The following is a 25608-nucleotide window of genomic DNA, read 5'->3' as shown; positions in this document are numbered from 1 at the left end:
GGAAGATGAGGATAAACTAAACTGAGTTATGAATGATGGTAAGTTGAGGAATGCTTGAAAAATCTGAGATAGACATACTATAATGGCTGTTGGGATGGTTCTGCCATCGTCCTACATCAGGGATTCCCCAGTCTTCAGCTCATTGACCCATGAAAACAGGATCAAGCCATCATGAAATAAGCCATATCCACCCATCTTTCTGGGTTAATTAAAGTAGTAATCAAACTCAACCCTACTTTTCAAGCTGTCATGGATACGTGCTGCCACCTGCTGCCACTTTTTTTTTTTTTTTACAATATCCTGAATAAACCAACACCTCTAATACTGATAGTCCAGTCTGCTATATACACATGGCCAATATGTGCTAAACAAAAGATGGGGCTTCCACTAAACTTAATCCAACAAAGTCCATCTGTTAGATTTCTTAGTGGTCCACAAAATAAATTGCAAGACCAGACAACCTATGGCCCACTGAATCATCCTTCGAAAAAAAAGTAGTACAATATGTGACTATTTCTTGATGTTCGTGTTGTGTTGACTATACATCCTCCTCCTTTCCCCAAGGCATAATTAGGCTGGTTTTTTTTTTTACCCTGATGTTGGATGGTGTTGCCAACATCTCAAAATTATGGTGTGGAGATACTGCAACAGCCAGAAGTTTGCAAATAAAACTGGTGTGATCGTTGTGTAGATTCCATTAGGACTTTTGGATTTTTTTTCCTGCATTCTTTAAACTAGCAGATTTGAAGTACCTTGATTCAGAAATGGTTGTGGTATTAATACACAAGGAAGGGGAGCCACTTCTGACTTCCTGCTGACATCCCCATTGGACTTTGCTTGCTAGAAAGCTGGCAGAGAGGATCAGAAATAATCACATGACCAATGGGGATGCTGCAACCGCCAAAAGTCAGCACATAAAAATGGCGTTGAACACTCTGGAAATTTCAATTCCACAGAAGTAACCAGTCCCAATTTTTAATGCATTCTTTAAATTGGCAGATTTGAAAATTGTTTTTAAAACATTCCGGTACAACCATTTGGGCCAACTGGAGGGTAAAAACAGACTGGAGAATTTTACTAACATAATTTAGATTACCCCCCCCCCCCCCAAAAAAGTCAGTTTACAAATAGATTAACCAGGTGACTAGATTCTTAGCAGAAATAGCTACAGTGCTCTCCCTGTGTCATTTTTATACTAAAGCTAATGACATTGGCTCCCCTTCCCACACATTTCCAAAAATTCTGAAACACTCATAAAAGTTTAGTAAGGTCTACCAAACCCCCTATTTGTAAATGTTGGTTTACATTCAACTTGGCCGTCTTATCAACTGGAATAGTTCCTATTTGTCTGGTTGCAAGTAGAAGATATTTCTATTCAAAAAGTTAAAAGAACTAAGGTTCTTAGTGCAGGTGGAATTCAGCTTCAGTTTACCAAAATTATGATACCAAAGTTTTACTGTATCTATAAAGAAGGTATACTGCAGGGATTTGTCTGAAGAATCCATTCTGATGATTCTTGGATTAATTTTCAGAATCAATTTTCATAAATGAATTGCATAGAAACAAGCCTATTAGTGTATTAAAATCAAATCATAACATTTAATACATTTTAGAAAAATAAGAACTGAGGTATATAGAGTTACAGTCAAGAACATTATAGGTTTAATATTGAATACATACTAGAAAACAGAAGCTTTTTCCTTAATACAAAATTAATTCCATGGAAACCAAATGGTTTTAGTCAGAATTAAGGGATTCAAGGCAATTATTGTGGGTGGGTGTGGGGGAGAGGGTATCAGTAAAACACCAGACAAATGTTTCTACAGAGCAGTGAAAACTAATTGTATTTATTATGCATATTATACAGATTGAAAACTGTAGGGAGCAACTGAAATCCTCATCGCCTCAGGTTATGGAATGCATCAAAGAACTTATCAGAGCAGGCAATTCTTAATGTGGCCTCCGCATACACATGTTCACACACAGATTGCGACAATGGGCAAAGTTGGTGGATGGAGCAGAAGCAGGGAAAATTTTATCACTTGACACATTATTACTGAACTACTGGGGAGGAGTTGGGAAGCTACCATCTATTTTGAATACAGACATCCTTGAGCATTACTAATCACTGCATAAAGCAGATAGTTAGGCTGTAGTGCAGATCTCTGAAAAAGGTATCAAATGGTAAAACTCATATTATACAGTATATATACACATACGTAACAGCTTTATCTTGTTGAAATAAGCTGCAGCTTAGATGTCCATTCTCTCTTCTGAGAAATTATTACTGATCAAACTATTTGCATCCTTAATAGAAGACCAACCTATCTTCAGTTGCTGAGGTTTTTTAAGAGACAGAGATTCATTATCAAAGCCGACTGGTACTGGAATAGATATTCTTCCCATCGTTCAACTCGTGTTTTTTGTATCCTTAACATTTGTCCAGTCTTATCAATATAAAAATATAACTTGTGAGCAGGAGAATGGAATGTTTAGATTGACATAGTTTATATACCTCCTTATCCACCAAACCAATTCACCTTACTATAATCTGCAGCAATCTGTTAGGAAGTCATTTTAAGCTACTCAACAGGGTTGGCCTCTTATAAAAAAAGGAACTGAATGTTTGTTAGAACAGCTTCAATTAAATTTTACATGTTCTGAAATCAGATACTGGTTTCTCAGTTCTATCCATAACAAAGTAGCATTCCTGTGTTGATTCTACTGCTCACAACATTCAAATTCCAATACAACTGAGACATAAAATTGAAGCAGATTATAGCAGGAATCTATGTCATTACTACTCAAAAGAAAAAAATATAGCTTTAGGGAAGAAGTGACAAAATAGCCCTCCCAAATAAACCAGAAATTACAAATTATTCAGTTCTGTCATCCATGCAGCTAACAGAGTGATTCGGATCAGTATAACGTAACCTTTTAAAATTTGAAATGTAGCAAGGCTATGCCCAATACTTTGAACAATGTTAATTTATTCTTTACTTTCTATGGATGTTGAATTTATTTATAAAAGAAGTACAGCAGAAATTTATTACTTTCAGAGACTACCTTGGGAAAAATCCAGCTCCTATTGCCTAATAAGTCAAATCTCTCAAACTATACAGAAAATCTTTCAGAATGAGAATGTCAAGTAAATCTGAGATTTTAAGACAGACGAAATATTTTTGTTGTTAATTTTTATGTGTATAGGTAGCCAATTATATCCAAGATGCGATTGCTTTTAATATTTATAATATACAATGACAAAGCACTCTTATCTTACAAGACATCATAATTTTAGAACATATCAAATCTATCGAATACCATCTTTACTTATTAATCTAAAAAGAGTTTGTATTCTTTTTAAACTACTCCTAAAATAGCAGGTGCTGTTTTTATAGCATTGGAGGCCTCTAGTAGCAGCACAGAAGTATCAATAATTTTATGATTTAAACTTCTTGCATTTAACTTTAAAAAGAGATCTTCAAATGTGCTGAAGAAATACAGTAGTGCTGGAAGTCCCTATAAAGGGTGATTAAAAGTAGCTTAACGTGTTTTAAGTTTAGTCCCTTGAAATAAATAGAACCGCGTTGTTCCAAATAAACTGTTTTGTATATATAGAGGAAATATTTATACTGAACATTGTATCAATTAACAGGAAAATGTATTGGTAAAGCTGATCTACCCATAGTGCTTCAACAGTTTCCAGATTTTAAGCATACAATATTACTTTTCACCAAGGAGGTTTTGATTCAAATAAGTATTATGGTTTTCCAAGAGACAGAATTTGTGCTTGCAGTTGGCACATTTTTAAAAGTGTAAAGTTAACGTATTTGCAAAAATTGTGCAAAACTATCTTATTTACAGACATGGCACAAAAGTGAATGCAGTCAATGCACATGCACACTTCATCCACTTTAAAAATGTGTTCTATGCTACAGGACCCAAAAGAATACCAGCTTCAACAGACAGTTGTCAATAAGCACAAAGTTTACAAGAATTACACCAAAATGAGCAAATATTGCTCAAGTAAAAAAATCTATTGTTAAAGCTGAAGTAGGTTTAAGGCCATTCAAGTTCAAGAGTAGATACACAAATTTAGTGAGAGCCCCATCGTTTTTAATACATGCTTTTTTTACCTTCTAGTAATTTACTGTCTAAAACCTCTACTTTTCAAAACCAAAACACAAGGGGGGGGGGGGAAAGGAACTTGTATTTGATACAAACATATTACACTGTAATTAAGTGAACTAAGGAACGCCAGAACATTAAAAATTTTCAAACTTGCTTTGTCACTTGCTGGAACCAGCCCTACTCTAGCAAACGGGTAATATGTACATTTTTCAAGTAGATTACTTTACATTGCTCTAAACAAAACATGTCCTTTTTAAAAAAAAAATCAGTGCATTGTTCTCAACTCGTCCAAGGACTATGCAATTCTTAATTGGACTCTTACAATAGCAGCACACGCTACCACTACCTGCCAAGCAGTCAGTCAATGACTTAGTGGAAACAAAAATGTGAGGGAAAAAAAAACTTAAGGAAAGATTAAGGGAATAAGAAGTTTCATGCAGTTCTGCCAGCCTAGTCAGCCAGCCAGTTTGCTAGCAACAAGAGATGGTTTCCGTTGTGGAAGGTCCTGTGGAGTAGGAATGTGGTCACCTGTGACTTCAGTCTTATCAGAAGCCGCAGTAGGAAGCTGCTTGTTCTTCATCTTTGCTTTTGCCATATTGTAATCCCCAGAATCAAAGTACTTTTGCTGCAAGATAAATGTATCAAGTGAAATATAACAAAAATATGTCATTCCTCCAAGAATTACATACATGCTTCAGCATCTAGGCTAATTTAATCTAGTTGATGCATATGCAGAATAAAAGGCATAAATTGATCCTTATCTGGAAAAACTTACCAAATAGATAAAATGTGTCAAGATGGAGAATCCTGGTTTCATTTGAGTGTTAGAATTGCTTACAACATCCTGCTCACATTAATGAATAGGGTATTTAGCATTGCAATCACATGCCAAGAACGCATTCATTATGAACAGAATGCACGAAGTATCTCAAAAGGGGAATCTACAGCATTCATTTGTATCCTTGAAGATAAATTAAATGCATTGTTGGAATGTTCTATATGCTATCATACCAGGATACAGGTTTTAGTTTCAGAGCAAACAAAGATAAATTAAAACATTTCCCATTATTATGTAGATTAGTTTTATATCTTACTCCTTTCTGAAGTCTCTTCCTCAAAAAATCCGAGCCCCCAGGCTTTTGGCCCAGATGAGGATATCTTGCTTTCAACTTTGCTTCTTCAGCTTTCTCAGGACTAATCACCTTATCTTCCATTTCCTAAAAATATAAGAAACTGGCATTTTATTGCACGGTTTTGTGATTTCACAATTATGTTGTGATATCCTAATAGTTTAAAAAGTATATAAGCCAATCGTACTTCATAATTGTTTCTTGGCTAACTAATGTAAGGGTTATGTTTGCAAATTTACACAAAGACTAATTGCACAACACATACATTGAATATACTGTCAACTTTGCAATACTGCAGTAGGTGTAAGATGCTACCAGTGTAAACAAACCAGTAAGATCCCTACTTGGGAGATTGCACTACAAGCCAACACAATCCAATCATTTTAATTCCAAGTGTCTATGGAGATTTTCAGTCATCCAGGTCATGGTTGTCCCAAAGGTGCTTTTTCAAGAGGCAACTGGGCTTTCTGGTTTTTTCTTTGAACACGTTTCTCTTCTCACCCAAGAAGCTTCTTCAGCTCTTGGAGCTAAAGAAACTTCTTGGATGAGAAGTCAAACGTCTTCAAAGAAAAACCAGAAAGCCCAGTTGCCTCTTGAAAAAGCAACTTTGAGTCACGGTACTAAGTTATCTTCTTCACGTTTGTCCTATTTTTCAACACTTTCTGCTCTTTCTTTATGGTCTGAAACACGAGCCAGGGGAGTTCAGTCCTGGGACCAAGCAATGGGTCATATGGAAACTAAAATACATGAAAAAGGGTTGCAGGATTTCAGTTTGACTAGTCAAGAGAAAAGAAAGATTAGGGGAAACATGATTGCAGTATTCCAGTATTTAAGAGCTTGCCACAAGAGGGGGGGGGCAACTTATTTTCCAAAGAGGGCAGGACAAGAAACAATGGATGGAAACTAATCAAGGAGGGAAGCAACCTTGGAAGTAAGGATAAATTCCTAACAGGGAACACAATTAATCAATGGAACAGCTTGCCTCCAGAAATTGTGGGTGCTCCCTCACTGGAGGTGTTGAAGAAGAGACTGGACAGCCACCTATCTGAAATGGCATAAGGGTCTCCTGCTTGAGCAGGGGGCTGGTCTAGAAGACCTCCAAGGTCCCCTCCAGCTCTACTCTTGATTCCAAACCCAGCTTTCATCCTTCAGGCTATTAAGCACAAGGCAAAGATCTACCCAAAACCCAAATTCCGGGGATAGGATTGACGGGCTACCTTGAATCAGCAGAAGGCCGCTGGGCACAGCCTGAATAGCCGATCATCGCTCCTTAATTTTTCTTGGGGGGGGGAAGGGAGGGGGCTGCGCAGGAGAGCCCGATGACGTCAGAATCCCCGCCTCGCCTGCTGCAATTAGACGCCCCCGGCGCCTGCAGCCGGGGGAGGGGGGAGGGCACGCCCACCGGTGGGGGGCTCCTGGGAAACCCCTCCCTCTTTCGGGGCGGGGGGGGTGCGGAAAGGATCCAATTCGGAGTTATTCCACCGTCGGGGAGGGATTGGGGGGGGGAGCTGAACCCGCAGAGGCTCGCGTGGGCGTGTGTCCCCTTCTCTCCCACTTTCTCGCGGGGGCGTGAGAGGAAACCGCGCCACGCGGGTGGAGGGAAGCCTGCAGACCCCACTGTGGGGGGAAGGGGGAGAGCAGGAAGGGCGTTTTCCCCACACACACCCGCAAACCCTCCCCGCCGGATAGGCCTCTCCCGGGCCTCGGCGGGAGCCCCCTCACGTCCATGGTCGGCGGAGACCGGAGAGACGGCCGTTCCTCCCTCGCCCGCTGAAGTTTTTCTCCTCCTGTCTTTGCCGCCGCCGCTCTTTCCCGAGCGTCCTTCTTGCCTCTCACCTTCTGCTCCTCTGCCGAAGCGGGCTCCAGGTTCTCCGCAGACATGGCGCCCAGACCACCGGGGATGCCAGGAACCACCCCTCCCCGGGCGAGAAAGGCCTACAGCCTGGAAAGCGAAGCTCCAACCACCGCCTGCGGCCGCTGGTATCGTCACCCCCCCCCCGCCTCAGACACACAGCCCCTCACAAGATGGCCGACGGCGGAGACGGCGAGCCGGCAGGGCCAAACTTCCTCTTTCGGCCCGAAAGAGCAAAATGAGTGCGAGCCACACACCAAGCCAAGAGAAGGCGCGGAGGGCGACTGGCTCCTTGCGCGAGCTTGGCTGTTAGGCTGCGTGCGTCATCGCTCACGTCACTGGGAGTGAATACCGAGGCATTCTGGGAGTTGAAGTTCTGGAGGAGATGCCCTTATTTGTCTCACTGGAGATGTAGAGAGGAGCGTTTAAAGGCTGCAGTAAAGCAGTTGGGACGTTTCAAAGCGCTTTCTCACGAGTAGAGATATTACGGGATTGCGGGCTTGAGCCGTGTCTTTCCGCGATTTCAGAAAGATCTCGTTGGTGTAACAATGGGATCTATGTCTGTGCACTTGGAAATGTTTGAATGTGGAAACTGAGGATGAAAACATGGGAAATCTACAAAGGATAAATTGGATTGCTAACTGGCCTTGCTTCTAAATTAACCTAACATTAAGTAATATTTAAAAAGTGGCCTTACATTTTAAGGCAATTCTCACTCTTGCTTACTCATCTGTTAAGACTTTTTAAAAAATGACTGAGTGAATTTTGACTGACAGCAAATTTCTAAGCCATCTTTCTAGTTTCAGTACCCAAAGGGACTGAAGATTGGATCTGAAGCATCTAAATGTTAAGTTTAGATCTGTTTCATATTCAAATGCATGCCAAGAAATTTCAATAATTATTTAATTACTCTAAAGCTCTATCTTAGTAAGAAGGTAAGATTTGTATAGTAAATAAGCCTAATTTCTTTTGTTACATACTTTTTGGAAAAAGATTTTGTATCCAAATAAGCAAGGGGGGGGGAAACCAAAACTTCCATTGGAACAAAGACAAAGAATCCCAGAGACTCATTTTTATTTTTCAGACCTGCAAAGGAACTAAGTTTGTTGGGGATAAAACACTTTGCTTAACGAAAGGTGTTTTTTTGTTTTGCTTAACATTGTATTTTGGGATTGAATAACAAAGGAGAAATATAAGCAATATAAGAATGATGCTTCTCTTAAATTCTAATTCTTTCAGATACTAACCACATTAAGAGAATACTCTGAAGCAGTGTTTCTCAACCTAATCTTGCGAAGCTTCTCTGGTAACATTGGTGTTAAGTACTTTGAATATGTTAAGTACCTTGAATGCATGTAGTTTCCACCAAGGTCCTCTGCTACCAACAGGAACTCATTTAAATCTGATTGGTCGAAGGCCCTGCCAGAGCCCTATAAAAGGGCTGTTGCAGGACAGAACCTTTGCTGGATTGTGGATAGCAGTCACTGTTGTTACTGAGCCTGAGTCTGCCTCATCCGTTCACCTGATCTAACAATTGTACTGCAAACTAGAGCATACAAAAACCTTTGCATAGCTCGTCTGCCTGGAATCCACACTGTATATCGGATATTAACACAATTGAGGGGTCCAGAGGTATTTCACCAGAAGAGTACTCCACTCCTCTGCTCACAACAGGATCCCTTATGCCATCAGGATTGAAATTTTGGGCTCGGAGAACCTAGAACTATTCTGCCTTCAGTCTGACCTAAGCATAGTACATAAAATTATCCGGTACAACATCTTAAGATGTCAATGACTATTTCAATAATACACAAGCACACAATAGATACAAACTCAAGGTAAACCGCTCCAAACTCGATTGCAGAAAACAGAGTGGCCTGGAATGCACTACCTGACTCCATTGTTACATCCCCAAACCCCCATAATTTCAACCTAAGACTGTCTAATGTTGACCTCACTCCGTTCCTAAGCAGTCTGTAAAAGGGAGTGTGCATAAGAATACCAGCGTGCTTACCGTCCCTGTCCTACTGACTCCATTTATTCATTTACTGTGTTCATATTTATGTTTACACGAATAATACATGTTATCTTTTATATGTTTGACAAAGTAAATAAAATAAAATAAATAAATAAACTTTGGCAACTTGGAAGATGTGTGGACTTCAACTCCCAGAATTCCCTAGGCTGACCAGCAAATTCTGGGAGTGGAAGTTCACCTCTTCCAAGTTGCTAAGGTTGAGAAACACAGCTCCAAAGAGTATTCTTCCATTACAACAGCTGTACTAACACATGGCATGGGCAGTTCTTTTGCAATTATTTCATACTGCAATAAAAGAATTCACTTTCTAGAACCGTGGAACGTAAAAAGGGGAGGTGGCCCTCCATCCACTGAGCACAAAGACTATCTCAAAATAAAGCCAGAATTCAAATATAGCTGCTTTCACATATATTTGCAATATAAATATGACTTTGTTTTCACAGTACATCTTAAAAAATAAAATAAAAAACCCTGTAGTCTGAGAAAGTCAGGCATGGGACAGCGGTGTAATGTCAAATGTGGGGTATCTATTAGGATAAAGTGAAATGCTTGAGGAGAAACCTTTCAAGAGGAAAGGAAGTGCTAATTATGAGTCGACTTAACCACGAGTAATCAAAACATTTTTTCTTTTGGTAGTATGATTTTGTGTTCATCATGGAAACTAAGCATGGAAAGAAATGAGCAATGGAAAAGACACACACGATCCTCCCACATCCTCTGCATAGTATAACAGAAGTTCAAAAATCCCATCTTTATTCTAAGCGCGTTGAGTCACTGAAAAACACATCACGCATCAAAGTAAAGGTTCTGTATATATTTCAAGATTTCAATATTAATGTCAAAAATATGTAGTATGATTTTACATCGGATTTGTGCTACATTAGAACAGTAAAGACAAACATCACTTAAGTGAAAGGAACATTAAATATTAAATAGCCCAAAAAATAAAAAATAAAGTGTAAACACTAAACTAATTTGGGACTCTGCTATTGCAACACATCCAATGAAGTGGTTTAAAACGAGTATAAAAAAGGTTACGACTAAGTGTGTTCCAGTCTATTCAGAATACACAAAGCTCATTCTAAAAACTTTTCTGAATTGGTCCAAGAGGTTCTGACTCCCATCTGACCATCCTTCTCACTACCTCCGTGATTCAGGTTTTGCACAGGATATTTTATTGTTTTGTCTTGAATAATAATCTGGTCATTGAGGAAATAGTTTCACGGTTGTGTTTTGCTAACACCGGGGTGAAAACTGAGGATTCATTGGAGATTCAGTGTAAGATTTGAGTTCGTATGCAGCGCCACTGTCCACTTCCATAGATTTTCGGGAAAACAGAAGTCTTACGTCTCTGTAGAGGTAGATCTTTCCAGACTTGGAACTCTGGAACCTGGGAAAGGAACAGGTAACTGATAAATGATCACATAACAACAATCATTGTCTTACAAGACTGAAGTCTTACATGAACCTAAGTAAAAAAAATTAGCAGTATTTCTGCCTAGGAATCTAGTGAGTCTCCATACATGTGATCTTTTTTTTTTTAAAAAAAATTATTTCGCATTACAGTTCTGCCAATATCGTCAGGTTTTGTGAGTTCTTTGGCATCCCAACTGCAGTTCCCGTTTGCAATAATGACAGCGTGTACAAAAGTGACTTGTTTCTCAGTTCATTTATTTGGTGCTTGCTTCCCAACGTGTGGGACACAGTGGCTCAATGACTAAGACACTGAGCTTGTCGATCAGAAAGGTCGGCAGTTGGGCAGTTCGAATCCCTAGCGCCGTGTAATGGAATGAGCTCCCGTTACTTGTCCCAACTTCTGCCAACTTAGCAGTTTGAAAGCACGTAAAAAATGTGAATAGAAAAATAGGGATCACCTTTGGTGGGAAGGTAACAGTGTTCTGTGCACCTTTGGCATTGAGTCATGCCGGCCACATGACCCCGGAGATGTCTTTGAGCAGCGCTGGCTCTTTGGCTTTGAAACGGAGATGAGCACCACCCCCTAGAGTCGGGAACGACTAGCACATATGTGCGAGGGGAACCTTTACCTTTCCCAGCGTTCAAAGTTATTTGAAATAAGAACAAATTTAACTAGCAATTGCAACTTTGGAAATTTGTTATATCCAGGCAAAGCACCCTAACATACCCATTAATGTTTATATCTCAAAACAGTATCCCTTATTTTTTTTCTATTGGACCATTCTGAACTATCTATAGAAATTTTTTTTGTAAAAGCTTTTATTTTTAGACAGACAAAGACAAACAAAACATTAAACCCTCTTCAATTACATACAGCATGTTGTTTGGTTACAAGGCTTTTGTGCATCCTTTCCATAGTCCCCACTTTCAATTGTATATAAAATCATAGATTATCCATCTGGTATATATGTATACATTATCATTGTACATTGTTTGTTCAGCTATAACTATTATTCCTTCATTTTGAACAAAATGTTCCAGGTATTGGATTCATTTATATTATAACATTTTATTACATCATCCTGTATCTATTCAATAATAATGTACCTTTGTAATATATTCTATATTATTCTATTATATAGAATATATTATATTATGAAAATTCTCCAACATCTTTCATTTCCATTTTTTTTTATCACTGATGAAATAAATCCCACACCTTATAAAATTGTTCATCTTCTTGTTCTCTAATTTCAAATGTCAATTTACTCATTTCAGCACGTTCCATTATTTTCTGAATAACTTCCTCCTGCATTGGTATTTTCTCATTTTTTTAAGCAAATACAATTCTAGCTGCTGTTAACACGTTTACAACCAAATATTTCAATTCTCTATTGTATATTTTTGGTAATATTCCCAATAAAAAACTGCCTATAGCAATTTTGAAGAACTTTCAGTCCAGATGCAAGTATACTATAAATTAATGTCTGGGCATTTAGCTTATTTTACAGAAGCTGGTTTAGACATTCAAGAGATCCAATGAGTCCACATGAAGAGCTGCATTATTGACCTCTTGGGAGTTGAAAGACAACTTTATAAATAGTAAATGTCAGCTTTAGTCTGGTTCAAATGTTTTTGCTGATCACCATTTTCTAAGGTAGGTTCACCACAGCAGCGTGACAAATTAGTGCCTCCCAGGAGATTCAGCCATTAAATAGTTGACTGTTCCAAGACTTATTTTCTTTTGGAGAGGATGTCTGTGATTTTAACTGCTAAACCTGACTTGCTTAGTTTTAAGTTTCAAATTAATTCAAATTGTTCAAATAAGGAAGAAAAGAAAATCTCTCAAACCAAATCGATGCAATCTAGCTGTTTTAATTGATAGGTGAACGCAACAGCATTCCCAATCATGTCCTTGTTTCAAAAGATGCCCCCTTGCTACTTAAAATTAGCGGGTTCCTAAATTAGTTGGAAAAGGGCTAGTTAATGTGTGCCCAGCAACACACACACTCCCTAAATTCCCTTAAAGGCCCCTTTTATTTTATTTGTGATTTATTTATTTGTAAAATTTATTGGCTGCCCATCTGAACACAAGATCACTCTGGGTGACTTACCATCTTAACTCTAACCCAATCTTAATCTTATAACAGAGAATAACAGACTAACAGTCGGAAGGGACCTTCTAGTCCAGAGGTGTCAAACTCACAGCATCACGACATCGTATGATGTATCACAATTTTTTTCCTCTTCACTAAACCAGGGCGTGGGCATGGCTAGCACGTGACACATCCAGCCCTCAGGCCACAAGTTTGACACCTCTGTTCTAGTCCAACCTCCTGCTCAGGCAAGGAAACCTTAAACCATTTCACTAATGGTATAAGGTTTCCTTTTCCCCAAATAGCAGGAAATGTGCTGTCACTTGTCCTGACAGCTGACAAGCGACAGCACATTTCCTGCTATTTGGGGAAAGCCATCGTGCAAGTATTATCACTGTTTAAAAGCAAAAAACGCAACCCTGCCAGCCATCTTCAGCACAGCCCCCTCCTGTCACGCCTTGGAGCCCTCCAAAGGTCATGCCAGATGGCACCTCAGACCTTTGTTTCCTCAGCCACGTTCTCACCTCAGATGAATGAGGTAGCGTAATAGTCTCTCTTCAGTATGTCGAGTATTTTGTTGAATGATGCTTTTCCTTGTTTCTCGCTTCACAGGGACAGAAAAAGTTCTTTGCCGCAGGAATGTCTGGTGATTGGCAGGCATCTCTCGTAAGTCATAGGTCACCACAAACATCTTCACCACAGTCTTGTTAGGATTAAATAAGGTCTAGAGGAGAGAAAAGAATGGCCTTATTTGAGGATTCATTGAAATCGCTAAAGCAGATTAAAAAGAATGAAATATATTTAGAAAGATGGATCCATGGTATCTCCTCCAGAAAATTTGTTCACCCAGTGTTGCCAGGATGGAGGAATCTGTGGTTTTGGCCAACCCTAATCTAACACCAGATGCTCAGTTTTCTCACTGGTGTTTCTTAAACTGCAAAAATTAATTTTAACATGTTATTCCCTCTTGCAATGCTGTGCTTGGACGAATGCACTTATTTAAAGCCACTGGTCAACACTTCTCTTATGTACATTTTAATTTTATCAAGTACTGTTCCAATTAGAAATCAATTTAACAACCTCTGAGACTGAAGGGGAAAAAAACCATTTCAATGCCCAAGCTTGGTTTTATACCTTTCTGATCATAATTTCCTGTTTTGTTTGAGGATGGTATTGCAAAGAATTAAATATTTTGATTAGAGGGGTAGGAATAATGTAGTGATTTGCAGCAAAACCAAAAGATTCCTATAAGCACCCCAAAAACTATTAAATGTATGATGACACCAACTTTCATGAACTAAAGACTATCTACAGGGCTTTAGCCTCAATAAAACTGACTAACCCACATTTGTATGATTGGGGGAAAACAAGACTCAAAAGGAAAGGAAATGCTGAAGATGCAGACATCTAACAATGGCATATTACTGCCATTTACAATGATGCAGTTGTAAATGTGACACAGACACTCTTGCATTAGTGAGCTGATTAACTCATGTAAGTGTGATAAAAAATCTATGCCTTGACTTAATCATTGCTTATTAGAATTGATTCTATTAGGAATCACACTTGACAAAATCTCTGTATTTTGCAAACGGATTAATTTCTCGATAGGAAACTAATCATCTCCTTTGAACTTATCTTTAGCTGATTTGTAATAAGGACTAAGAACATTTAGAGTCTCTATCACCAAGCAGAATTCCAGCTTTCACGGAAATGAGCCCTATCCTCAATGGAAAAAAATAGTGCAGAGAAAATGTCTTTCTTACTCTTAACCCGAAGCAGTGTGACCTCTGCAATTAACCATGTATCTTCGCAACACTATCTCCCTATTTCTCAATTAGTCTAAATTGACTTCTGTAGGGTCAGAAGTGTACTTCTTCACCTAAAACAATGAAACACAGCATCAGATAATTTTCACTCTCCTTGTCAAGCTTTTTTTCCATAAGCAAATTTTTAGCGCTATGATGCAACAAAGCTTTACCAAAGCATTCATATGACCTTCTGATTAGCAAACTAAAGTACGGGCGTGAAAATTGAACGTATAGCTGACTCAAAAGAGATTTCATAAGTGGCGGCTCCTCAAATTGGACAGTTGCATCATGTGACATGCCACAAGAATTTGTCCTGGGCCTTCTGTTTTTGAATATTTTTGTTTATGAGAAGTATAATGAACAAGGAACACATCAAATGTTTTTATTAATGGGATCGGAGCGCTAGAAACTAAGTCCCTGAAATATACTGAAGGATCTGGTAAGTTTAGCCTGAAGCAAAGTTGATTGAAGAGGGATAGGATGTAAGTCTTCAACTACCTAAAAGCGCTACAAAATGGATGAGACTTGTTGTCTCTCTCTGCAATTTGCAAGATACTGGATTTCAGCCAGAAGAAGGCAAATTTCAGCTGAACTTTCATGGTCTGAATGATTGAATGCTGGAACCTCTTACACGAAGAGGTGGTACCCACCCTTCAGTAGCTGTGTTCAAGCAAAAACTAGCCATCCTTCCACCTGAGATGCCTCAATTTGGATTCCTGCACTGAGCAAGGAGTTAGACTCATGAACTCAATGTAATTATCTGCCACATGATACGTACCACTTGTATTGTTCCTGAAGGAGGTACCCGATAACCCCTTTTACCAAGGGACTCTAAAGTGATTACACCCTGAGAGGGAAAGGAGAAGAAAGCAAGAAGCATAAGGTTACAACTAGCATATGGACATAAGAATTAGCACATCAAAGTAATTAATTCACAAATTTATACCTGAGAGAAACTGTTAATAAGGGTTTTTGCCTAGTCTCAACATTCAAGGAGGCAATTAGAAGCATTACAGGTCTGTCTGGTGTCTTTTATTGGAGTTATGGAGCAATATTGGATCGGAAGGGCAATATCTGTGCAGCTTTTCTCAAGATTCATGTGGCAGCCATGTGAAACATGTAGAAGATGCTTAGAATATAGAAGGATCTCCTGCCTGAGCAGGAGGTTGGACCAGAAGACCTCCAGGGTCCCTTCCAACTCTCTTATTCTCTTAAGATGTTAAAAGTTACACAACATACATTTTCTACATACAGAACGCTGAAATATTTACCATGTACGGAGAGGGCGCGTTGTCCTCAGAAACGCTGTAAAAAGAAACTTCAACGGGAAGAGTCATGTGAGTTGGACAGAAAAGTCCACTTGCTCCCACTTCAGCTGTGAAGCCGCCTACAATACCCAGCGGATCTAAGCGATAGTTCAGTACAGATTCCTGAAAGGACAAAGGCAACATTGAAAAACGCTTATAGATAGTGATGATTTTATTGGACAAATGTATGCCCTTCCTTTCCCTCCCTCTGGAAGATTACTACCCACTGGGGTAAAACCACATGCATGGCTGTTAGAGGCATCTCAAGGTCTGAACTGGAAATATGATCCTAAGAATCAAGTCTTGATTTGTGTTTGAAAATGGAGAGAGAGAAGGAACAAAAGGTAACTCTTGAAAGAATTTGGAAAGAACAGAAGTCTTCAGCTCCCAAAACTTCCCCTGCCAGTGCGCTTAACAATGCCAAGGCTGAGAAATGTTGGTCAAAAGGAAGTTCCCAGCGCTGAATTAATTCTTCTGGCTCAGGGCTAGCCAATCCAACTGGCAACGGCTTTCAAAAGTCTCAGGAAAAAACTATTGGTAGGACTGGGTTCTTTTAACTGAAGGTCATCTGCCTGAACTTGGCACATTCTCCATGCAAGCAAACTGCTGTATTCATGAGGTACGTTTTGGCTCATCTTATATATATAAAACACAGAAAACAGACAGTTTGTCAGTTACGAAAAGAAAGATGCACGTTACCTCAAAGTTTCCAAGAAGGCTAAGACTTGTAACAGATGGTGCACTGGAACTTAGGAGTGCTTTCTCATGGATGTCAGAATCGTTCTCTTTGCTTATATATCTTTGTGGACTAGAAAAAAAAATACAGAGATTCTTCCTCCAGTCACGTGCATTCCGGTAATTTGTTTTTAAGACTCAAATGCTTAGGCTTTGAAGTAAAAGGAATGTACACAATTTCAATAGTATAATACTAATAAGGCCCTCTCTAAAGAAAACTAATTCACCGCATAGATAGTATTTTTTTAAAAAATGCTATCATGGGTGACGCAAAACATCTATCTACAATCCTTAGGAATTTCTAGGTGTTAGATTTACCAGTTTTCTATAGCATTTCATGAACTTTATCTCCTTAAGTCAGACACAACTAAGTCTGCTTTGTCTCACTGGTTAGATAACAATTACCTCAGGTCAAATCATGGAGTCTGGGCACTGCAACATCTATCAATAATAAGTTAAAACATTATGGAACAATGTCTTCTGCTCTCACATTGCAATGAAATATGGTGGAGGAATCCAAGAAACGCGCATCACTGATGACTGAACATTTGTGAACCCTTTAGTGTGTTCAATAAAATATAACCCCATATAATATACTGGGTATTTGTTTATGAAAACCAGATCATGTTGTAGTCTCTAATAATGTATGGTTACACATAGTTCTAAAAGTGTTTTTTGGACTTGGCAATTTTAAGATGTGTAGGCTACAACTGCCAGAATTTTCCAGCCAGCATGGGACTCCTGGGAATTGAAGTCCATATATCTCAAAGTAGCCAAGTTTGGAAAACACTATTTTAGAACTAGAGTATGTGCAACCAAGCATTATTAGAGACTACAACGTGATCTGGTTTCCATAAACAAACACCTGGTATAAAGTTGTGGGTCATATTTTATTGAACATACTGTCAATATTCACCATCTTTACTCCTCTTTCTGAATTGCTCCAATTCATTCACCCTTTTTCCAAAATATTAATTTGCTCCAAAGTATATTTTAGAATATGCAAATGTTAGAAAACACATTTCAAAAAATACCTTTTGGAGGACAAACATTTCAGACGCAATAATGATGCATCAAGATCAAAGCATCCTGTCTGTGTTTTTCTTTCAGGAACCTGCAAAGATAGAAACACAGTTTATGTTTTTGTATTCCAAGACAGAGTCTGAAATTTTAGTGCATACAACATTTGTGGTAACGATTTAAGATTAAACAATGAGACTAACACCAATTGGCTGGATGAGGCAACGTTCCCAGATACCAGAACTGGAGCTTTCGAAAAAATAACTTAAAGGCTAAATACATTGGATTGCTTCCACCATTTGTGGTTATTGAAAAACCTGGAAAATAAAGGAAAAACGGAGCAGGGTTGTAAAATTGTAACTTACTGGACTTGAAAGGAGAGGTAATCCAGTCCGGGGGTGGAAGGCCTTGGTAGAAGTCCTATCCAAGTGGTGAAAATTACTTTTGCGCCACACGTGTTTGAGTGGAATTGTTTTCTGCCCAAAGAAAAAGACAGCATCCTGTTATAAAGAGTGCCATTACGACTCCATTTTCCTAAGTACTTAACAAATCAAGAGGCAATTTATTCCAACTAATTATTCCTCCAGTGATGGAACTACAGATCAAGGAAACTCAATAAATGTTGTCTACCATAACCCCTAGTGCCTGGACTTTATAGACGTGCTTTCGAAGGTAGCTTCTTCTGAAAGATGACAATTGGCTGGAGAGAGCTAAAGGTTTGTAAGGAAACTAATCTGTATCTTAATTCAAATATAAAAGACAGGCTGGTTCATTTCTGTTCTCAGCACCAGAGGAATAGGGATGCTTTAAATTCCTGGTTTTTAGGATTGCCAAGTGAAAATGAAAAAATTCCATGGGCCAGGGATATTTTCCCATGAGATCTGAAGTACTTTTATAATAATTTTTGACTCAAGGCAATCGCCTTTCAGTAGCGGAGTAGCCAAGTCACAAATTTCCTGCATACACTCTACACATATTACTACCTAACCCCATTAAGCATTTATGAATATTCACTTTCACAAACAAGGAAATATTGCAAAGTATAAGGATTTCAGTAGTCACTCACTTTTCAGGATTGGGCATGGTTAAAAGATCAAGTCAGAAGGAACAAAAATCATCTCCAGCGAGCAATGAACACTGCTTTGGTGCCAAAGAACTTTCTCATGCCTCTTGTTGCAAATATTTGTTTCTTTGGGCGCTGCCATTTTGAATGTGTATGTGTATACACACCAACGTTAGAGGCAGAGATTAACTTTCTTCTGAGTCATCTTCAATGCTGAACGGAGGAACATAAAACAGAAACGGACCATATGTCAATTAAACATTACTCACCAGCACCTCTGCATTCTTCCTTTGTTCAAAAAAAGCAGCCAAGGAATCTTCTACAGGCTTCTTCTGACAATGCTTCTGTACCTCATAGTCGGTTGGCTCTTCGTTCTCATCGTTGGCATTTTTCACCCTGTCTTGTTTGCTTTTGCATTTGAAAATGTCATGGTCTTTATGTAAATAGTTTTCGATACTAGTGAGCTGAGAGTTTTGTTCAGAAACATTTGGTTGTTTGGAGTCTTTATTTAAGTGCCCGGACTCATATTTGTGCCAGCCGTCAGATGCTGGCACCGTAGCCGCTTTAACGTTTTCAAGTATTCGGTGCTGATCCACATGGGGATTATTTGAACAGTGTGGGTCGCTATTTTTACAAAAGATCGTTCTGTCCTTAAATTTACTTCTACAAACCAGTTCGTTACTACATCTGAAATGTGAACACGGCTTGGCGGTGCCTCTCTTTGCTACTTGAGGTTTATGGGGACAACCAGAAAGCACAGACGCCAATTTATCTGTCAGTTCCGACTTATAACCTTCTTTGTTACATGATTGGGTCGTGCAACTTAGAGGACTTTGACTTCTACTAGGAGGAGACTGATGAAATGTGTTTTGGACTACTTCATTGGTCTCTGCTAGCAGCAGTTTTCTTCTAAAGCTGGGCGATACGTTATGGTCTGCGTCACATCTAGGCGAATGCAGTGGAGTTGTTGCTGTTTTAAGTTTTGTCTTGGGGTCATCTGATGGTAAAGCCAATCTGGAATTGGAGAAGGAATCGGAAGGGACATCTTTGCTTTTCTTCAGCAGGCCGTCCTCTTTGCAGGAACTGTGAAAAGCCTTCGGATTAACTGCACTGACGTCGTGAAAAGTGAACACAGGAGACGCACCTTGTGATCGCGGGGGATCACAATGAATCAAGTGCCGGGCGATCCTTGTGATAACCTCCTGCCTTTCTTGAAGTAAAGAGCTTATGAGAGGGTTGGTTTCCTCTCTCACCTGGTGGAAACACGGGTTCAGGGGGACGTAGGAACAAGACAAGGGTGTTTCTGGTATCAGCTGGACTTTCCCAACATTTTCTGAAGTGTTGTGTTCCAAGTTAGCAGCAACGGAGGGCAATTCCCTTCCTTTCTTCGGCAAGTTTTTCTCTTCGGGGGCATGACGTAGACCCTTGGGGTTTGCCACACCGGTTTCATTGGTGCTAAAAGCCTTCCTCGTGACAGGGGATGCTGCCGGATCACAGTGAATGAGATGCTGGGCGATCCTTGCTATAACTTCATGGCGCTCTTGGAGTAAAGAGCCTATCAAAGGAAACGAATCTCCTAGTGACTGGTGGGAAGGGTTGCTGTTATGGCCACGGGTATCAGCCAAGCAAGATAATTTCAAAGCTCCCTCTGGCGTTTCTGGCAACAGCTCCCTGTTCGCCACAGCAGCTGGGTAGCCCTGAACTTTCGATTCTAACGATCCAAAGTCAGATCCAAGGCCAGCTAAGGGATAAAGTTTCAGGTTCCTGACAGCAGGGTTAAACTCAGGGCCTTGCTTTACGCCAAGCATGCTTTCAGCCCACATTAGTTTGCCACAAGGACGTTGAGAGTTGGCCACACTAGGTTGTTCGGTCTTCATGGAATCACAGCGCTGATGTACGTTAGTCTCTTCTCTTCTGTTTTCGTAGAAGCCAAAGTTAGCATGAATGCTGCAGGTCAGAACTGGGTAGTTCGATTGTCTGGGCAAAGATTGGACACTGACTTTCAAGGCCACATTGTGAGAAATATTGGGGACAGGGAAAAGATGTTCTGTTGGTGTCTGGGAAAATGTCCACTGCAGATCCACATGAGCGGCACTCACTCTGACAAATGAAAAGCAAGATGTCAAATCAATTCAAGTCTTAATTTAGTGCATGTTCTAGTTCCTGAGCCTTTGCGCGTACACAATCTAAAATAATGTGGTTTTTCTTTTTTTTTTAATCAATCTCTCCTAAATGGGATCAAGCAGGCTAATCAAATCGGAAGCAGTATGTAAAAGCTTCTCATCCTTCAGAAGGCTGCTTAGAATAAACAGGAGGAGGTGCTTTTCGACAAAAAACCTACCTGCAAAGAATATTACGAGGCACAGCTCCGTGTGACACACTCAGCCAAGCACTTAACTGAGAAAAGAACACAAAAGAGCGGACAGCCAATAAGAGGGTCTTCTCTTCAATAAATCGATCGCCACTTCTAAAAATATATCAAAAGAGAAAATATACACATCGGTGAAAAATACACAGGAAAGGCAGAACATTTGAATGCAAATCCCCCCCCCCCCCCATTAAAAAGGAGTACAATCCCCATCACCAAATCATGTATGACCATTTTTTCCCTTTCATTGACAAGAAAACTGCATGGATGCATTAATGTTGTAGAGAGTTCAGCTTGACTCAAAAGAAAACATAATTTTAATCCAGAATATGTACTGCTGGCTTTCCTCCATATGCGGCAATTGGCTTCCATCAATTTCAAGGTATGATTACATACTGCTGGCAAAGTGGGAAACACTGTCTACCTCTTCAAGTGAATAAATAAAATTTGGGAAGGAAGGGGGAGGGAATAAGAAGATTCTGCCTTAACAGGATCCGTTACGTAGTCATTTTATTTGAATTCGGATAACAATTCATCTATTCATCAACTTTTGATTCTCCCCCATTCCAAAATGGTTCGGGGAGGCTTCACAATGAAAACTGGGAAAGATATTAAGATAGAGAAAGACTGAAACTGAAAACAAACAAAAAATGTGGCTGCTTCCAAACCAGTCGTTCCCTACAGCCTGAGGAAAGAGGCAGGTCCTTAAAGCTTGAAGTTCTAAGAGCCTTGTGACTCTCTGAAGAGAGGCTACTCCAGAGGACAAAGGCAACAACAGACAAGGCTCTCTTTTCTGGATCCTGCTAGGGCATGGGACCCCACCCCTGGTACAAGGCTTGGTAGCAGCCATGGCCTTGTAGAAGTCCAAGGCCCAGTCAAAACCAGGCCGCACAAGCAGCGGGCAAATGTGCCAAGTTTCATTTGCACACATGTGGGAACTAGGTTGTGTGTGAAAAACCATCCTCTACACCACTACCATCACCCCGTCACCACCACTGCAGGTGTTGCCGGTCTGTGGAACAAGAAAGGTTCGAGAACCGCTGTAGTGCTAGGGCCGTGATGGCGAACCTATGGCACATGTGTGGCATGCAGAGCCCTCTCTGCGGGCATGCGAGCTGTCCCCCCAGCTCAGCTCCACTGAGCATGCATGTGCGCCTCCTGCCAGCCAGCTGGTTTTCAGGTCTCTGCCGCACATGCGCGGGGGGCGAGGTGCATGTAGGAGACACAGACACATGTGTGGTGGATGGGGCGCACAGGCAGGGGTCACATGCACATGTGTGAGTGGCAGGACACACATGGGGTCATGCGTGCATGTGCGGGAGTGGGGAACACATTGCATTTTGGGTGCACGCGTACTTTCGGCAGTCTGCACCCAAAAGGTTAGCCATCACTGTGCTAGGGGATAAGTTGATATAAGTAGAAGATTGTGGTAAGCATCAGTCCACACCAACTCTCACAATAATAATAATAATAAAAACTTACTGCCGTGGGACTGGCTCTAAAATCCATCTTTCCAACAACAGTGCATCTTGCTTGATTGCAGGATCATTTAAGTCATTCCCTTCAGTCGTGGGTCCTTCATCGCTATAGCAACAGTCTGGTAGTAGCATCACTTCTATCATGATAGGAATATTTTTCTTCCACAGCAATGCAACTTCGGATCGGGTATGCCTAGCTTGACGGCACTTGGGACAAAAGAATCAAACAACCCAATGTTACAATTACATCCTCCGCCCGTGTATAAACCATATAGAATTTTCTAAACTCTAATAATGCAAAAATGAAAAAAGAAGGTCTGTAATGCATTTTTTGAGCGGTAACTCCATTTATCAAAACCAGGAGTTTCTAGTTAATCCAGCTGGCACCATTATAATGTACAAAAAGATTAATTTGGCAGACCTATAATCAAATGTATTTACTTTCCGAACACATCCTAAAGGTGATTGCTTGCCTAAAATAAACAGAGATTAAGCACAGTTGGGTTGTTAAATGCGTCACTGATGTTATGTTACAGCATTTAATGCTGATTTTCCAGAAGAACCAACTTGCCAACCATCATCAGCATGGATCATCTTACCTGGGCCAATCTGTCACTGCATTCATGTTTACTTGTTGTTGGTTGACTTGACTGTGCTGGAGGGCAGTGGAAGCCTTCGGTCCTGCCCTTAATCGAGTATTCAGGTGTTCTGCCTTCAGTAATCAACAAGGCCAAGTTGACAAGGAATTCCTCAGCTTCGTACTCAAAGTATTCATCTAAGGTGTCTTAACAGAGAAAAGAAAAGGTGCAATTTTATAAACAGCAGTATAAATAGTTTGAAGTGTGTTTGTGTACAACAAAAATCCAACCATTTTCTCTGAAAAGGTTTTACTGTTACACATGCTATTTTTATCTCGCAAAGAATAAACCCTTGGTGACCACATTTAGGTAACAACAACCTTGACAACATTAAGAAAGAGACACAATCTGCTTACCTTTTGAGATCAGCTAAGACAGAGATGGGCAACTATGGTAACAAGACAACTATGCTGGCTCAGGAATTCTGGGAGTTGAAGTCCAGGTTGGGAAGTTGCCCTAGTTGCCCACCTCCCAAACTAAAGTCAGGAAGCTGCTCCCTAGTAATGAATTCAAGGATGCAACCAGGTAGTTTTCTTTGACAAGAAGATGGGTTGGCTCCTTCTTTTTCAGGATATCTCTTCTTGACCTTTTAGCCTAGCCGACAATCCTGGCCTTTCTTGGTGGTTTCTCAACCAGGGACTGAGGGGGCATGGCCTTTTTCAAGATCAGGCAAGGTAAGCTAAATCCTTTTATCTATTAAACCAGCCTGAATTATTTTCAGCGTTGCTCATTAAAAGTTTACCTAGCTGAAATCCTCTTGCTTGCGGCTGATGAAGGGATAGGGATTGTCTGGCATGAGGATGAAGCTATCAATTATAAAAGCCAGATCTGAGTTTTCTTAAACGGATAAACTTTGCGCTGTTTCAAAAAGAAACATTATTATCTGTCAATATGAGACCCTTAGATAACAGTATAAAACAGTCTAGCTCAAAAATTCGTAGAGCTCAGTGTTCCTAACTGGGAAGCATGTGCTGAGATTATGTTTTTCCTTCTTTGCTTTTTAAGGTGGAACTTTGGTTGTTAGAATATATGTGAATAAAAAATTCTGCATTCAATAGCCTATTAAATCCAGAACATTTAAGAATGTAGAAATTGATTTTTAGATAAGATATATTATCTTGATGAGATAAATTATCTTTAGATAAGGAGATACGTTAACATTTTAGGAAAGATTGGAAGAACTTGCTCACCTATCATTTCAGTCTCCTTTGAATATTTCCCAGGCTAGCTTTGCAAGGAACATAGCATTAATTGTTACAGCCTAACAAATCTAAATTAGTACAAAGAAATAAAATTCAAGCAATTCTCAGTAGATAAAGTAGCAGCTGGCAGTGCTCTTCAAAAACCATGTATCTGCTGGAATTATGTAACAAATCACGTTGTTTTTGTTTTAATCACAATCACCCCACTATGAAACATTGGATTGAATTTGCATTCTGTTTTAGTGTCTAAGCATTTTAATTATTATAAATGCATGATTTATAATGATTTACTTACAGAAATACAATCTTAATATGGGCTTCTAAGAACAGTTAAATTTGATTTCTAAGACAGCAAACCAAAGGACACTATCATAGTAAGTGAACATGCTTGGCAAGGAATTAAGAATTAAAATGCTAGTATGTGAATCCACAACTGTGCTAAAAGGCCAAATAAATAATTAATTGCATAATTTGATGTTAACTATTACTTTACAAGTGTAAAAGAATGGACTCTATCCATATTTTATGTTTCTGAGTAGATCAAGTATAATCAATTGGACTTCAATCACAATCTAATGTGTCCCAATGATTTTTATGGTTTTCTTCCAAACTCTGGATTCAACCTTCTAATGCTTAATGAGTCAGTTCTGTTGTCTTGCAGAAATACTGGTTTATTATGCTCAAAATACAACAATCTGGAAACATTGTCCAGGTGCCAGAGAAACAGCTGCAGAACTCTGGCTCAAACTTAAAAACAGCTGGAGGAATCCTGTTAAAAATAGCATTCCAAAGGATTCCCTCTAAACAGAATTTTGTCACTCCGTAAAAGTCAGCAGGAGAATAGATACACCTTTCTTGTTATGGCAATTTTAAATGCTTTTGGTCCTTGCTTGTAATGCTGACTATCATCTTGATCTTAGATAGGAAAGAGATTTAAGGCGATGGGTTGGAGGGATGGAGTAGAATGAGGAGCCTTTTATTTATACATAACTATGAAACTAGAAAAAAATGTGATCCAAAATCGATCATCCTATTCACCAAGCCAATTAATTGAATAATTACTTCTATATATATATACTGAACCACAATATGATCTGGTTCCATTCAATCATCCATGGTAAAATAAACCATAAATTCATGTAATACACAGACCGGCTACTGACTATCGTGGAAAAAGGCAATGCCTCTTCAAAGTTTAAGGCCGATAAGATCAAAATCTTTATGAATGATGCACACAGCGTCGAGGAAAAGAGCCTACAAGAGACATTTAAGCTGCTTCCCAAGAAATACTTTAGTGCACTTTCTGGTGTGCAATAATTGAGG

At 39.6% G+C, this 25608-nt stretch overlaps 2 protein-coding genes across 2 annotated transcripts in view; both read right to left on the bottom strand.

Annotated features, from left to right (window-relative positions):
• Window positions 1-2307: 2307 nt before the first annotated feature.
• Window positions 2308-7408, bottom strand: ARPP19 (cAMP regulated phosphoprotein 19). The gene is made up of 3 exons (XM_032233262.1): window positions 7098-7408; window positions 5226-5348; window positions 2308-4756 (listed from the first exon to the last, which is right to left on the bottom strand). The coding sequence occupies exons 1-3, from the start codon at window positions 7140-7142 to the stop codon at window positions 4586-4588; spliced, it is 339 nt and encodes a 112-aa protein (XP_032089153.1). The 5' UTR covers window positions 7143-7408; the 3' UTR covers window positions 2308-4585.
• Window positions 7409-9887: 2479 nt separating this feature from the next.
• FAM214A (family with sequence similarity 214 member A) overlaps window positions 9888-25608 on the bottom strand; it is a 29207-nt gene continuing 13486 nt past the window's right edge. Inside the window, exons 2-12 of the mRNA XM_032232776.1 lie at window positions 23045-23229; window positions 22450-22652; window positions 20941-21066; window positions 18869-20699; window positions 17902-18012; window positions 17551-17630; window positions 16481-16589; window positions 15746-15904; window positions 15253-15321; window positions 13188-13387; window positions 9888-10541 (exon numbers count right to left, since the gene is read on the bottom strand). Of these exons, the coding sequence (XP_032088667.1) occupies window positions 10388-10541; window positions 13188-13387; window positions 15253-15321; window positions 15746-15904; window positions 16481-16589; window positions 17551-17630; window positions 17902-18012; window positions 18869-20699; window positions 20941-21066; window positions 22450-22652; window positions 23045-23229 (3227 nt within the window). The 3' untranslated portion in view covers window positions 9888-10387. The remainder of the gene's footprint in view (window positions 10542-13187; window positions 13388-15252; window positions 15322-15745; window positions 15905-16480; window positions 16590-17550; window positions 17631-17901; window positions 18013-18868; window positions 20700-20940; window positions 21067-22449; window positions 22653-23044; window positions 23230-25608) is intronic.

This window comes from Thamnophis elegans, chromosome 16 (assembly GCF_009769535.1).
Source record: "Thamnophis elegans isolate rThaEle1 chromosome 16, rThaEle1.pri, whole genome shotgun sequence".
In the NCBI taxonomy this organism is placed as follows: domain Eukaryota; kingdom Metazoa; phylum Chordata; class Lepidosauria; order Squamata; family Colubridae; genus Thamnophis; species Thamnophis elegans.
The sequence above is the reverse complement of the archived record's forward strand: the minus strand, read 5'-3'. Positions and strand labels throughout refer to the sequence as shown.

Bases quoted from the DNA above. Each gene is read 5' to 3' on its own strand.
- ARPP19 (XM_032233262.1), bottom strand. From the start codon at position 7,142: ATGTCTGCGGAGAACCTGGAGCCCGCTTCGGCAGAGGAGCAGAAG. The intron at 5,349-7,097 runs GTGAGAGGCAAG...TTATATTTTTAG, and splicing joins CTTCGGCAGAGGAGCAGAAG to GAAATGGAAGATAAGGTGAT. The intron at 4,757-5,225 runs GTAAGATATAAA...TTTATCTTGCAG, and splicing joins GGAAGAGACTTCAGAAAGGA to CAAAAGTACTTTGATTCTGG.